This window comes from Melanerpes formicivorus, unplaced genomic scaffold (assembly GCF_026170545.1).
Source record: "Melanerpes formicivorus ecotype bairdi unplaced genomic scaffold, bMelFor1.0.p_v2 SCAF_63, whole genome shotgun sequence".
Lineage (NCBI taxonomy): Eukaryota > Metazoa > Chordata > Aves > Piciformes > Picidae > Melanerpes > Melanerpes formicivorus.
The window spans coordinates 3,537,833-3,550,832 of NW_027142415.1; the positions used below are offsets into that span (position 1 = coordinate 3,537,833).

Sequence of the window (13,000 nt, forward strand, 5' to 3'; positions counted from 1 at the left end):
ACAGTTGACATGAAATCCTGAACTTTCAAGTTCAAAATATGGCTAAGAAACTTCCCCAGGGTTCTTCTCACAATCCATGGCTTAAAGTTCAACATATGCCAGCAAGTACTACATAATTAATGCTCTATACATTTGCAGCGCTGGTATTAGTGTAGGCTGCCTTTTGCACGGCAAATTTTCTTACTTGAAAAAGAAAGGTGTTGGTGTCCCAGTGGTCTGTCCCATTGCTGTATCATGTCAGAACAGTGAGGAACAGAAGTTAATTATTTGTTTAGTACTTGATCTCAAATGAGGCTTTTGGTTGGTTTGTGGCTTTGTTTTGGTTTTAATGAATGTAATGTGTGGCAGATACACCACACGCAATTTATTTACCCCATAATGTAAGCTGAATAAACATTCACCTCTCATTCATCCTAATAGTAGTAGTATCAGTCAGGGTTGGAAGGGACCACAAGGATCATCCAGTTCCAACCCCCCTGCCATGGGCAGGGACACCCCACACTAGATCAGGCTGGACAGAGCCTCATCCAGCCTGGGCTTAAACACCTCCAGGGACGGGGCCCCAACCACCTCCCTGGACAACCCATTCCAGGGCTTCACCACTCTCATGGGGAAGAACTTCCTCCTCACATCCAGCCTGAATCTCCCCACCTCCAGCTTCATTCCATTCCCCCTAGTCCTATCACTATCTGAGATCCTGAGAAGTCCCTTCCCAGCCTTCTTGTAGACCCCCTTGAAATACTGGAAGGCCACAATAAGGTCACCCCAGAGCCTTCTCTTCTCCAGACTGAACAGCCCCAACTCCTTCAGTCTGTCCTCATAGGAGAGGTGCTCCAGCCCTCTGATCATCCTTGTGGCCCTTCTCTGGACACTTTCCAGCACCTCCACATCCCTCTTGTAATAGGGACCCCAGAACTGGAGGCAGTACTCCAGGTGGGGTGTCACCAGAGCTGAGTAGAGGGGGAGAATCACCTCCCTTGCCCTGCTGGCCACACTTTTCTTGCTGCAGCCCAGGAGCTGATTGGCTTTCCGGGCTGCAAGTGCACACTGAGAGCTCCTGGTGAGCTTCTCGTCCACCAGCACCCCCAAGACTCTCTCCTCCAGGCTGCTTTCCAGCCAGTCCCTGCCCAGCCTGGATTTGTGCCTGGGATTGCCTCCACCCAGCTGCAGGACCCTGCCCTTAGTCTTGTTGAACCTCCTGAGGTTGGCTTGTGCCCACCTCTCCAGCCTGTCCAGGTCCCTCTGGATGGCCTCCCTTCCCTCCAGCCTGTCTGCTGCACCACACAGCTTGGTGTCATCAGCAAACCTGCCTTTTCTTTCTTTTGTCTGTCTGCTGTTGGTGTAGTTGGTTTTGTTCCTCTCTAAATTGTCTTCACCCTTATATTGCTTTCTAATATTCACAGCACTACTGGTTTTGTTCAAAACATGCTATTCTGCCTGTGGTTTGGGATACAGTGCTGTATTTTGACATAATGCCCAAACAACAGTTAAGGGAAACCTGCTGTTTGAGATCTGAAACTATTTCTACTGATTCTGGTAGAATTGTAGTTTTTCTACATCGTGAGCTAGCTGCTTGGAATGGTATTGCTTGAAAACAGTCATCAACAGCCCAGGGTTGTGCATTTAATTCAATTTTTAGACTTAAATATCTGGAATTTTGAGTAACAGCTTATACTTTGGCTTCTGTTTGTGGTAGTGGAGGAAGCAGTCTCATTATCACTAGAACCAGGGCAAAAAGTTGCATGCTTTTAGTTACAGGTAAAAGCCCATTGGCAAAACTGCTGGGGATAGAGGGAAGAGGAAAAGAAAATCACAAAGCAGGTGAATAATGGAACTAGAGAGACAAGACTAGGCTGAAAGATGGTGTTTGTGAATGGAAGCAAAGCAGCTGAGAGGTCATAAGCCTGCCACTTATTTTCAGCACTGATACTCTGGAACATTATAGCATTTCCTGGTGTGTATAACGAAATTATTTGTGTATAACAAAGTGATTTGTTTCTCCTCCTGTAAGCAAACCATCCTAGTGTACAGTTCAGCATCATGGTCAAATTGCCCACATGAATATTTGAGTTAAGTTGGATATGACTCAGTAAAGTGTCAGTGAGAAATGCATCTTTCATTAAAACAGGAAGGTGAAACATTGCAAACTCTTTGTATTTTACTGCTGACTGAAGTGGTTTTGTTGTTTGTTGTTTTGTGTTTAACTCGGGGCAATTATCTTGCATATGGGAAGGGGAAATGCCCTAATAGATGCTTTCTGGTCTTTTCTAATCTATTTATGCTTTTGCTTTTTAATCCTAGGTTACTGTGCTCGAGAGGCAAATATTTGACTTCCTTGGGTATCAGTGGGCACCCATCCTGGCAAATTTTATACACATTATTATAGTCATACTTGGCCTATTTGGAACCATCCAGTATAGACCTCGCTACATAACAGGAGTGAGTATCTAACTTTATTTGCTTGTATTGATGTGCACTGGGGGGTGGGGTGAGGGCAATCCAAACTTTATTTCTTATAAATAGAAACCTTTTTCTTGAACTTTTTTTTCTGTAATACTTTGCTTACCATGCTTTAGAGTAATTTTCAATACTGAGGTGTTAACAAGTTACCCTAATTCCTCATACAAGTTACCCTAATTCCTCATACAAGCCCTATGAGGAGAGGCTGAGGGAGCTGGGGTTGCTCAGCCTGGAGAAGAGGAGACTCAGGGGTGACCTTATCACTCTCTACAACTACCTGAAGGGAGGTTGTAGACAGGCTGATGATGGTCTCTTCTCCCAGGCAGCCAGTACCAGAACAAGAGGACACAGTCTCAGGCTGCGCCAGGGGAGGGTCAGGTTGGATGTTAGGAAGAAGTTCTATACAGAGAGAGTGATTGCGCTATGGAATGGGTTGCCTGGGGAGGTGGTGGAGTCGCCGTCTTTGGAGGTGTTCAGAAGGAGACTTGATGGGGTGCTTGGTGCCATGGGTTAGCTGTTTGGGTGGGTTGGATTGGTTGATGGGTTGGACATGATGATCTTGAAGGTCTCTTCCAACCTGGTTTGGTTTATTCTAACTGAGAAAGATTCTAATTGGAAGTCAGTATGATCACAGACTACATGACAATATGAACTTTGGAGATGTGATGTCACTAAAGAATTACAACATCCTCAGAGTGACAGGGATTCAGAGCTAGGATGAATGGTAGTCATAACTTTCCCAGATACAACTGGACCTCCCCAACAGATCCATGATTCATTGTAGTTACTCATCGTTGTTATTAATTACCATTGCTGGAGTGCCTATCTATTATGCATATCCATCCTAGAAATGAGAGTCCAAGTTGACAATGAAGTATGAGAATCTGGTAAGAAATGCAGATTTGATGGTTATGAACTGAGGGCCCCAGAATTAAAGATTTAGACCTTTGTTTTTAATCATTTTTTTTTTGCCTCATTCAGCTACCCCTCACACACAAACTCAGGGTTGCTCTGCTGTGTAGCACAACACAGCATCACTGAAATCCTCATTTCATGCTTTGGGTTTGTTCATTTTCTTTGTGGGTCTATAAAGATAAACCAACAAATCTGAAAGGGGTCCTTTGTTGAAAGTAGATTTGCATAACAATATTTCTATCCCAATTGACTGCTAATTTGGGTAAATTGTGTATTTCCCATAAACAGCAATCAAAAAAGATTTGCCCATTCAGAGCCATACTTTAAACCAAATGAAACTAACTCCACTGAATTTATACCCACTTCTGCAAAGCCTCTTTTCCTCTTATACAAATAATGACTCAGGAGATAGAAAGGTTTTGCTTGGACACCTGTCCTACATCCATATTGCAGGAGGGTGATGCTAACAGCACTATGTTAGGATTTCTGTTTCTCTCTCTCTTGTTTGCTATATGCAGAAAATGTCTGTATAAAGCCTTTATGTATGCACACAATTTAATGTATTGCAAAAGATGTATTATCAACACTGGAAAATATATTGCAAGCCTTTAAATATTTAGAGTGTTTCTTTCAAGGCACAACTCAGGGAGTCATGTGAATGTTATTCTTCCATTTCTAGTGTTTTGACCTCTAGACAAAGCTTGAAAACATGAATAGGAAGTTCAAGCAAGTGTCAGTTAAATAAAAAGAGTAAGAAATTCTATCCAAAGGCTATTTCAAGACATAAAACCAAGGAGAAGCACACAGTGCTTAGCTAGGCTAAACAAAATGCTAGATTTTAAAGGGCCTGTTCAACAGTACAGAAAATTAATTACCTGCTACAATGATGAGCTCATTGTGAATGGGGAGGAATACCAGCCTTATAAATAGATACTAACATGTTTTTTTCTGGATGGTATGGTTTGTGCCATGCCATCCTACTAATTTTCACACATCACTTTTCTTAGAGCTCACCCTCTCTCTGCAGCCCATCTGGCTTTGTGGGTTTACCTCCCTGCATCTTCTCACTGAATTGGCCAGAAGCAATCTAAGATCCAATTGTTTGTCTTGCTCAGATTTGGTGACAGACAGCTAAATCTGCCATCTCTCACAGACTGCTTAGATAAGGAAACAATGATGACACTTCATCCTTGATTTAGCTGGATCAGTGGAGGACTGCTGTGATTTTTTTCATTTACTCTCCTCTTCTCTTTGGAGAGTAAAGTCAGGATGAGGGAAATGGTACAAGTCACTAAATGGAAAGAGGAGAGCACTGCATCCTTTTATTCACTTCTACTGGGCCCAGATAGGCACCTTGGTGAAGCTTAGCAAAACTCACGTGGGTGTTATGAATTCAGAGACAACTTTGAGAGACAGTGGTCTATAAGCCTGCAAGGATGTAGCTATTAGGTTTGCAGGTGAGTGGATGTAAATGCTCAGCCTTTGATAGACTGATCCTTGCAGAATCTACCTGGTGTGAACTCTGTAGGACCTTTAATTCAGTCACATTGGTACCCCAAGTATAGCTTCTTCAACGAGACCACAATAAATTCCCTTTTTACTGGGCATGCTTCATAAAGGATATCACAAAAATGTTTTCTAGAGGTTGTGAATCACAGGTTCAAGAGAGCAGGAGGGTTTTAAGGTGAGATTTAAAGAAATGATTTAGTGGCTTAGGGAGAAGAGGAAATAAGTTTTAGACAGATGGGACACCACAAGTCAAAGTGTGTCCTTGAACTCACAAGTCACAGGGAGGTTTAGAAATGAGTCTGGTTTCAGGCCTTGGAAAACAGTTCAGATTACATAGGGTGCAGGAGTTATGGCAGACAAAGAGGACAGTAAACAAGTTTAGTATCAGAGGGGTTAGTCTTAATATAGGTTCAGCAGAATGTTCATTTTTGTTTATAAACCTAAACTATTAACTGATAATGAGCAACTGATGCAGGAGGTGAAGCATCTGTTCTGAGGGTGGGAATGAGTGTCTTTTCAAAGATCTCTTTTCAAAAGATAGTAATTAAGTCATTCTTTGGTGAAACCAATGATGATAAAAGGACTGCTTTGTGCTGAAACAGAGAATCAGGATTTCAGTAGGAACAAAGGTTAGCCAGTGTAATGACTGAGATGTGTGTTTGTTAGCAGTGCTGTTATAGGATCCATCAATGCCTGAGAAGTAATACCAGTGAAGATTATAAAGGCTTCTGGAAAGAAGCAATGCTTCTCACCAGGGTGAGGCTCTGCCTGGAGGAGGCTCAGTTTGTCCTCATTGATTTTGTAGAGGTATTCCAGCTGTGCTGATATGTTCAGAACATATTCCTCAATCTGCTATGGATTAGTAGTCACCTGACTAATCTAGTGACCCTTCTACAATGGAGTGACTGCATCAGTAGACAAGGGAAAAGCTATGGATGTAATCTATGTAGACTTCTGTAAGAGTCTTGATAAGGCTCCTTAACATTCTGCTCAGCAAATGGAAGGGATAGGGGTTTGACAGATGGACTGATAGATGCATAAAGAAGTGGCTGGATGGCCTCATCCAAAGATTTGTACTCAAAGGTTCCCTGTCCAGCAAAAATCATTATCTTCATCAGTGATTGCTCCCTCAGCCAGTTTGCAGACGACACCAAGCTGGGTGGTGCAGTCAGTTTGCTGGAGGTAAGGGATGGCATTCAGAGGGACCTTGGCAGCTTTGAGGAATGGACTCATGTACTGTACTTGGGTTGGGGCAATCCCTGGTACCAGTACAGATTGAGGGATAAATGGATTGAGAGCCAACCTATGGTAAAGGACTTGGAGGTACTGGTGGAAGAAAAATTGGTTGTCAGTTGGTAATGATGGTGTTGGGTGACAGGTTGGACTTGATGATCTCGAAGGTCTTTTCAAACCTATTCTGTTCACACTTGCAGCCCAAAAGGCCAATGGTATCCTGGGTTGCACAAAAAGAAGCATGACCTGTAGGTTGAGGGAGGTGATGGTCCCCCTCTACTCAACTCTCCTGAGACCTCACCTGTAGTGCTGGATTGAGCTGTGGGGCCCATTGTACAAGAAAGACATGGAACTGTTGAGACAGAATCCAAGAGGACTTCTCTTGTTTCAAACCTGTAAAAGTAGGAGATTGTGCAAAGTGTTTTCTCATAATGACCTATTAATTTGACAATTCAAGTGGGATTTGGTTTTGTGTGAGGCACAATTAAGCAGTAGACAACATTACTAACATTTTCCTAGGGATTAATTGATTCTATTCCAGTATTCCTCCTCTGGAACATAATAGCAGCACCCTCAAATAAAAGTGAACATAAGAGGGACTCCTACAAACCACAATATACTAGAAGATAAGAACAAGGATCTCATTGTGACATAAAGCAAATTTGCAGCCTTCAAGAGCAAAAAGAATCTCATGAAGGATCACATTAAGCCTGGGAGAAAAGGATAGAATATTACTGGTACATTACTTAACACATAATTGCTAATATATATTAAAAAAGAGGAGGCAATTACCTTATGTCTGAGCTTCTTGCAAGCTTCATCAGTCTGCCAAACCATTAGGCCCCAAAGAGCAGAAGTGAGTTAATCTCAGTCTTTTTAAAGCCCAGGCGCTGTCAGTGGCTTCAGCACTCCTGGTGGGATTGGCTGAACGTCTGTTATGGCAGGTAACCCTGAATCTACCAGATCTGCTTTGGAGAAGTTCAGTTGCATATTGCAATTTACTATCTTCTGTGGTTTTTAAATGCTTAAAGCAGTACATGAAAGTGTGCAGCAGCTCATCTGTTGTACATAGCTGGATATTATCAAACCACTCTAACTGTGCCATAGGAAACTGTAAAGCCAAGAACAGCAGGGAATCTGCAGTTCTACAGCCATGCTCTCAGACCTGCCCTTTTCAGTTCAAACAGAATCTCTATAGTCATTGGTTTGGACAGAATTTTTGGTGAGAAAACATTTCAGGAGATCTTTCTATGAGGAGATCTTGTAAGAGAAGCTGTTTTCAGTTCTTGTTTCTCATTAAGCAGTTGTTTATAGAATCATCATATGATGGAATGATTAAGGTTGGGCATGACCTCTAACCTCATCAAGTCCAGCCTTCTACCCAACACCTCCAAGACCATTAGACCATGTCCCAAAGTGCCACATCTGCTCTCCTTTTTTCTGTTTTTAACACCTTCAGGGATGGTGACTCTACTTCCCTGCCTGACCACTCTTCCAGTTAAAGTTTTCCTAATATCCAGCCTAAACCTTCCCTGACAGAACTTGATGCTGTTACCTCTTTAAAGGCAACAAAGTTGGTGAGGGGTTTGGAGCACAAGCTTTATGAGGAGAGACTGAGGGAGCTGGGGTTGCTTAGCCTGGAGAAGAGGAGGCTCAGAGGCAACCTTCTTGCTGCCTACAACTACCTGAAGGGAGGTTTTAGCCAGGTGGAAGCTGGTCTCTCCTCCCAGGCAACTAGCAGCAGAACAGGAGGACACAGTCTCAAGCTGCACCAGGGGAAGTTTAGGCTGGATGTTAGGAACAAATTCTTCATAGAAAGAGTGGTTGGCCATTGGAATGGGATGCCCAGGGAGGTGGTGGAGTCACCATCCCTGGAGGTGTTTAGGAAGAAACTGCGTGGGGTACTCAGTGCCATGGTTTAGGTGATTAGATGGTGTTGGATGATAGGTTGGATTTGATGATATCCAAGGTCTATTCTATTCTATTCTTACTTGGGAGCCAAGGCCAACAGTGGGCAACACTACAACCTCCATTCAGGTAGCTATAGAGAGCAGTAAGGTCTCCTCTCAGCCTTGTCGCTTTCAGGATAAACAATCCCAGCTCCCTCAGCTTCTCCTCCTAAGTCCTGTTCTCCAAACTCCTCACCAGCTTCATTGCCCTTCTCTGGACACACTCCAGCACCTCAGTGTCTTTATTATAGTAAAAAGAAAAAGATTTTTGCTGTTAACATTTTTTTTTTTTAATAACTGAGTTCTTCTGAAATTCATTTACCTTACTAACCTAATCCAATTTATTTCCCACACTTGTAGACTTGTTTCATTTAAAATAAGACAGTGTGTGCACTCAAGCTCACTACAGGAATTATTAAAAACATAGATTTTACTTCTGCATTCTTCCTAATTGTTGGGAGTATGTATAAACATACATAGAGATAGCTAGGTGGGTAGATAGGTAGGTAAAAATCCATGTAAGAAAGAGAAGGATGAAATCAAGTGGAATGGTGACTGTCCATTCTGGTCAGTCTGTGAAGCACATAGGTCTTGAGGTCTCTTCTCCCAGGCACCCAGTACCAGAACATGAGGACACAGTCTCAGGCTGCACCAGGGGAGGTTCAGGTTGGATGTTAGGAAGAAGTTCTATACAGAAAGAGTGATTGCCCATTGGAATGGGCTGCCCAAGGAGGTGGTGGAGTCGCCATCATTGGAGGTGTTCAGGAGGAGACTTGATGGGGTGCTTGGTGCCATGGGTTAGCTGTTTGGGTGGGTTGGATTGGTTGATGGGTTGGGCACGATGATCTTGAAGGTCTCTTCCAACCTGGTTTGGTTTATTCTAAATAAAGGTTTATTCTAAAGTTAGGTTCCTATCTTGGGCCTCCTCCCTGTAAAGAGTTTCTCAGGCAGTACTTTTCTCCTCCATTCTGCTACAAATCACTCAGTGCTTCACCTCAGCTGTACTTACCTGGTAATTTTCTGTGCTGCAACTGAAATTTAGATGTTTGTTTATAGAAGGCACGTAGTCACCCAAACTAGTTCTGTGCTCTGTGCAACTTTTCAGAGCAAATGATGGTTTAGGGACATAAGCAATAATCTTCTGCATAATCCTTTTGAGCTAAAGCTGAATAATACCGTAAGTACAATTAAGTAAATAAAGACCCTGAACATTGTAGCAGCAGATTTATCTGTTGGCTGTCACAGGAGACTGGGAATCAGGATCCTGAGTCTGTTTCAGAATGTGCCATTGGCAAGATGTTTTGTTTGCTAACATGTCATTCACACACACATAATGATATTCTTCAGTTTGTTCCTTGATTCAGTAGTTTGCCATGGATAATAAGGGAGGTGAATGTTTATGCTGTAGCTCGTATCAATGCTCTTTCAATATATTCAGTTACTGAATACAATATTGTTAATATTCAACATAGATTTCTGGTCATTTTAATTGTAAATGAGGCAACACAATAGCTATATAAATAGTTATTATATCTACTTGACTTTTAAAGAAGGGAGACCTCTTAAAGTCCCATTTCTGAGACAAATGTGTTTCAATAAAACTGAATTTCTGTTCTGCAAATATCACTAATACCAGCAACAGAATGATTATTTTTATTAGCATATTCTGTCACTATATTTAATAAAATATTTACTGAATGAGAAGCAGAAAGCCAGCTGAACAAGACTGAAGTAAATCCACTTAAATATGGAAATGGTATTTGTAGGAAACTTTTTTTTTTTCATTGCCCATGCTGCTTTCAGTGTAAACCACTCAGAATTTCTTGATTTCAGTCACCAGGTTGAAAGTATCATGACATGATTTTAGTACTTACAAGGGAAATCAAAATGAGGAAATGTGTGACCACAGAAGTTGTACTTCCATGTTAGTCGAAAAAATCTGTTTCAGTAATGGCTAAAAAGCCAGAGATAATCAGCAATGTGCCCAGGTGGCCAAGAAGGCCAATGGTATCCTTGCCTGGATCAGGAACAGCGTGGCCAACAGGAGCAAGGAGGTCATTCTGCCCTGTGCTCCTGGTTAGGCCATACCTTGAGTCCTGTGCCCAGTTCTGGGCCCCTCAGTTTAGGAAAGAGGTTGAGTTGCTGGAAGGTGTCCAGAGAAGGGCAACAAAGCTGGGGAGGGGTCTGGAGCATATCGCTATGAGGAGAGGCTGAGGGAGCTGGGGTTGCTTAGCTTGGAGAAGAGGAGGCTGAGGGGAGACCTTCTTGCCCTCTACAACTCCCTGAAGGGAGATTGTAGCCAGGTGGGGGTTGGTCTCTTCTCCCAGGCAACCAGCACCAGAACAAGAGGACACAGTCTCAAGCTGTTCCAGGGGAGGTTTAGGCTGGAGGTGAGGAGAAAGTTCTTCACTGAGAGAGTCGTTAGCCATTGGAATGTGCTGCCCAGGGAGGTGGTGGAGTCACCATCCCTGGAGATGTTCAAGAGGGGATTGGATGTGGCACTTCTTGCCATGGTTTAGTCATGGGGTCTGTGGTGACAGGTTGGACTTGATGATCTTTGAGGTCTCTTCTAACCTTAGTGACACTGTTATTTTTGTGTGCCTTATACAGGAAGGACAAAAATAGCTATTTTATTTAGGAACTGCATGTGCATGAAGAAGTTCTTATACATGGGAAAGGAATAAGTGGAGGGACTTATCCAGCAGTTTCAAGTCTTGGTACTGTGAACACACTACCATTACATATTTATTCATTTTTATCAGAAAGATCAAACAGATGCAGAAAACACAAACTTTACAAGATCAAGGAGATGGTAACATCCCATAAATTGGCCATTATGGCAATCCCTGTGTACACCTAAATAGAATAAGTGCTCAGTCAGGCCAAACATTAGCAAAATAGTTCCTTGATTCGTGCTCAATTTATACTTCGGGCTGTTGATTAAGAATTAGTCACCTAGAAAGTCTGCCTTCAGCTGAAAGCAAATCAGAGGAGCTGTTTGAAAAACAGTTATGTCTGAGTTATTGTTTGATAACTACAATATTAGTGGTCACTGTGCCTCAGGAAATATCAAGAAACAAATGTTTATTACTAATTTTCTTCTTGGTGAAAAATGGGGAATAAAATCTTGATCATAATTTAGGCTCCTCAGTGACTTCCAAATTAAAAAGGACAAAGCAATGGAGAAACAGCACACAGATGTGTACCTAATAGAGATGTTTAACTAAAATACCTCTGTAACAGCTTATAATGCTGCATAGTATTATTGAAGTACTTGAGTGTCCAGAGAAGGGCAATGAGGCTGGGGAGAGATCTTGAGCACAAGCCCTACAAGGAGAGGCTAAGGGAGCTGGACTTGCTTAGCCTGGAGAAGAGGAGGCTCAGGGGAGATGTTACTGCTCTGTACAACTACCTGAAAGGAGGTTATAGACAGGTGGGCATTGGTCTCTCTTCCCAGGCAACCAGCACCAGAACAAGAGGACACAGTCTCAAGATGCACCAGGGAAGGTTTAGGCTTGAGGTGAGGAGAAAGTTCTTCCCAGAAAGAGTAATTTGCCATTGGAATGTGCTGCCCACAGAGGTGGTGGAGTCACCATCCCTGAAGGTGTTCAAGAGGGGATTGGATGTGGCACTTGGAGCCTTGGTTTAGTTAGTAATCAGGTGTTAGGTAATCGGTTGGACTTTATGATCTCTGAGGTCTTTTCCAACCTGGTCAATTCTACTGTACAGAAGGAATTTTAAGCTTTGAAGAGCAAAGTGCATGACCAAGAGTACAAAGGCAGGGTGGGGTGGAAATTACAGAATAAAAATTGAGAACTTTACAAATCCCTAACAAACCTCCACAATAAGTATTGCAGAACCATCTTTGGGACACTTTGGTGAAGCTCCAGATGATGACATGAATTAAGACTATTACAGTGCTGGAGAATCCACCTCGACCCTGAATTAAGTCCAAGTTTCATTCATGGCTTGATTTTCATTATGCCAGATAAATGGATGCTAAATGAAGCACTAGTGTTTTATAGGATAGTAATTACTGCATAGGGGCCCTTACATGAAATGTTTTCCGTGCCACGAATAGCAACCTGGCCTCTCCTTAGCACTTCCCACGGTAAGTGTTCACTATCATGAACATTCTCTTCAAGCAGAATTTTATCCTAAATAGATGGGTTGTTTGCCAAAGCTCACCTTCCTAACAATAGAATAGAACAGAATAAACCAGCTTGGAAAAGACCTTCAAGATCATTGCTTCCAACCTGTCATCCAACACCACCTAATCAACTAAACCATGGCACCAAGCACCCCATCAAGTCTCCTCCTAAGCACCTCCAGTGATGGTGACTCCACCCCTCCACCCCCTGGGCTGCCCATTCCAATGGGCAGTCACTCTCTCTGTGTAGAATTTCTTCCTAACCTCCAGCCTAAACCCCCCCAGGTGCAGCTTGAAACTGTGTCCTCTTGTTCTGGTGTTGGGTGCCTGGGAGAAGAGACCAGCCCCCACCTGGCTACAGCCTCCCTTCAGGTAGTTGTAGAGAGTAATAATGTCTCCCCTGAGCCTCCTCTTCTCCAGGCTAAGCAACCCCAGCTCCCTCAGTCTCTCCTCACAGGGCTGTGTTCCAAACCCCTCACCAACTTTGTTGCCCTTCTCTGGACACGTTCCAGCAAGTCAACCTCCTTCCTGAACTGAGGGGCCCAGAACTCGGCACAGTATTCCAAGTGTGGTCTAACCAGATAAGATCCATTGTCCTGGTCACCTTCTTAGCCTTCTTTTGGGTCTTCATAGCCTTCTTTAGATCTCATCAGTATTTTTTTTAAATATCCCTGTGCAGAAAAAAAAGAAGAGAACAACTTTTTCTTTTCAAAGTTCTTTGATTACTGGGAACAAATTGGATACCACAGAAAAGTGGAGCTTGAGATTGTTTTTACACTCTATC

General features: G+C 42.8%; 1 protein-coding gene across 2 annotated transcripts in view; it reads left to right on the forward strand.

Annotated features, from left to right (window-relative positions):
- The window catches only part of NKAIN2 (sodium/potassium transporting ATPase interacting 2), a 626,732-nt gene that overhangs the window by 268,674 nt on the left and 345,058 nt on the right, over positions 1-13,000 (forward strand). For both annotated transcript variants that reach the window (XM_068162342.1, XM_068162341.1), the window contains exon 2: positions 2,302-2,439. In XM_068162342.1, coding sequence (XP_068018443.1) covers positions 2,302-2,439 — 138 coding nt within the window. The remainder of the gene's footprint in view (positions 1-2,301; positions 2,440-13,000) is intronic.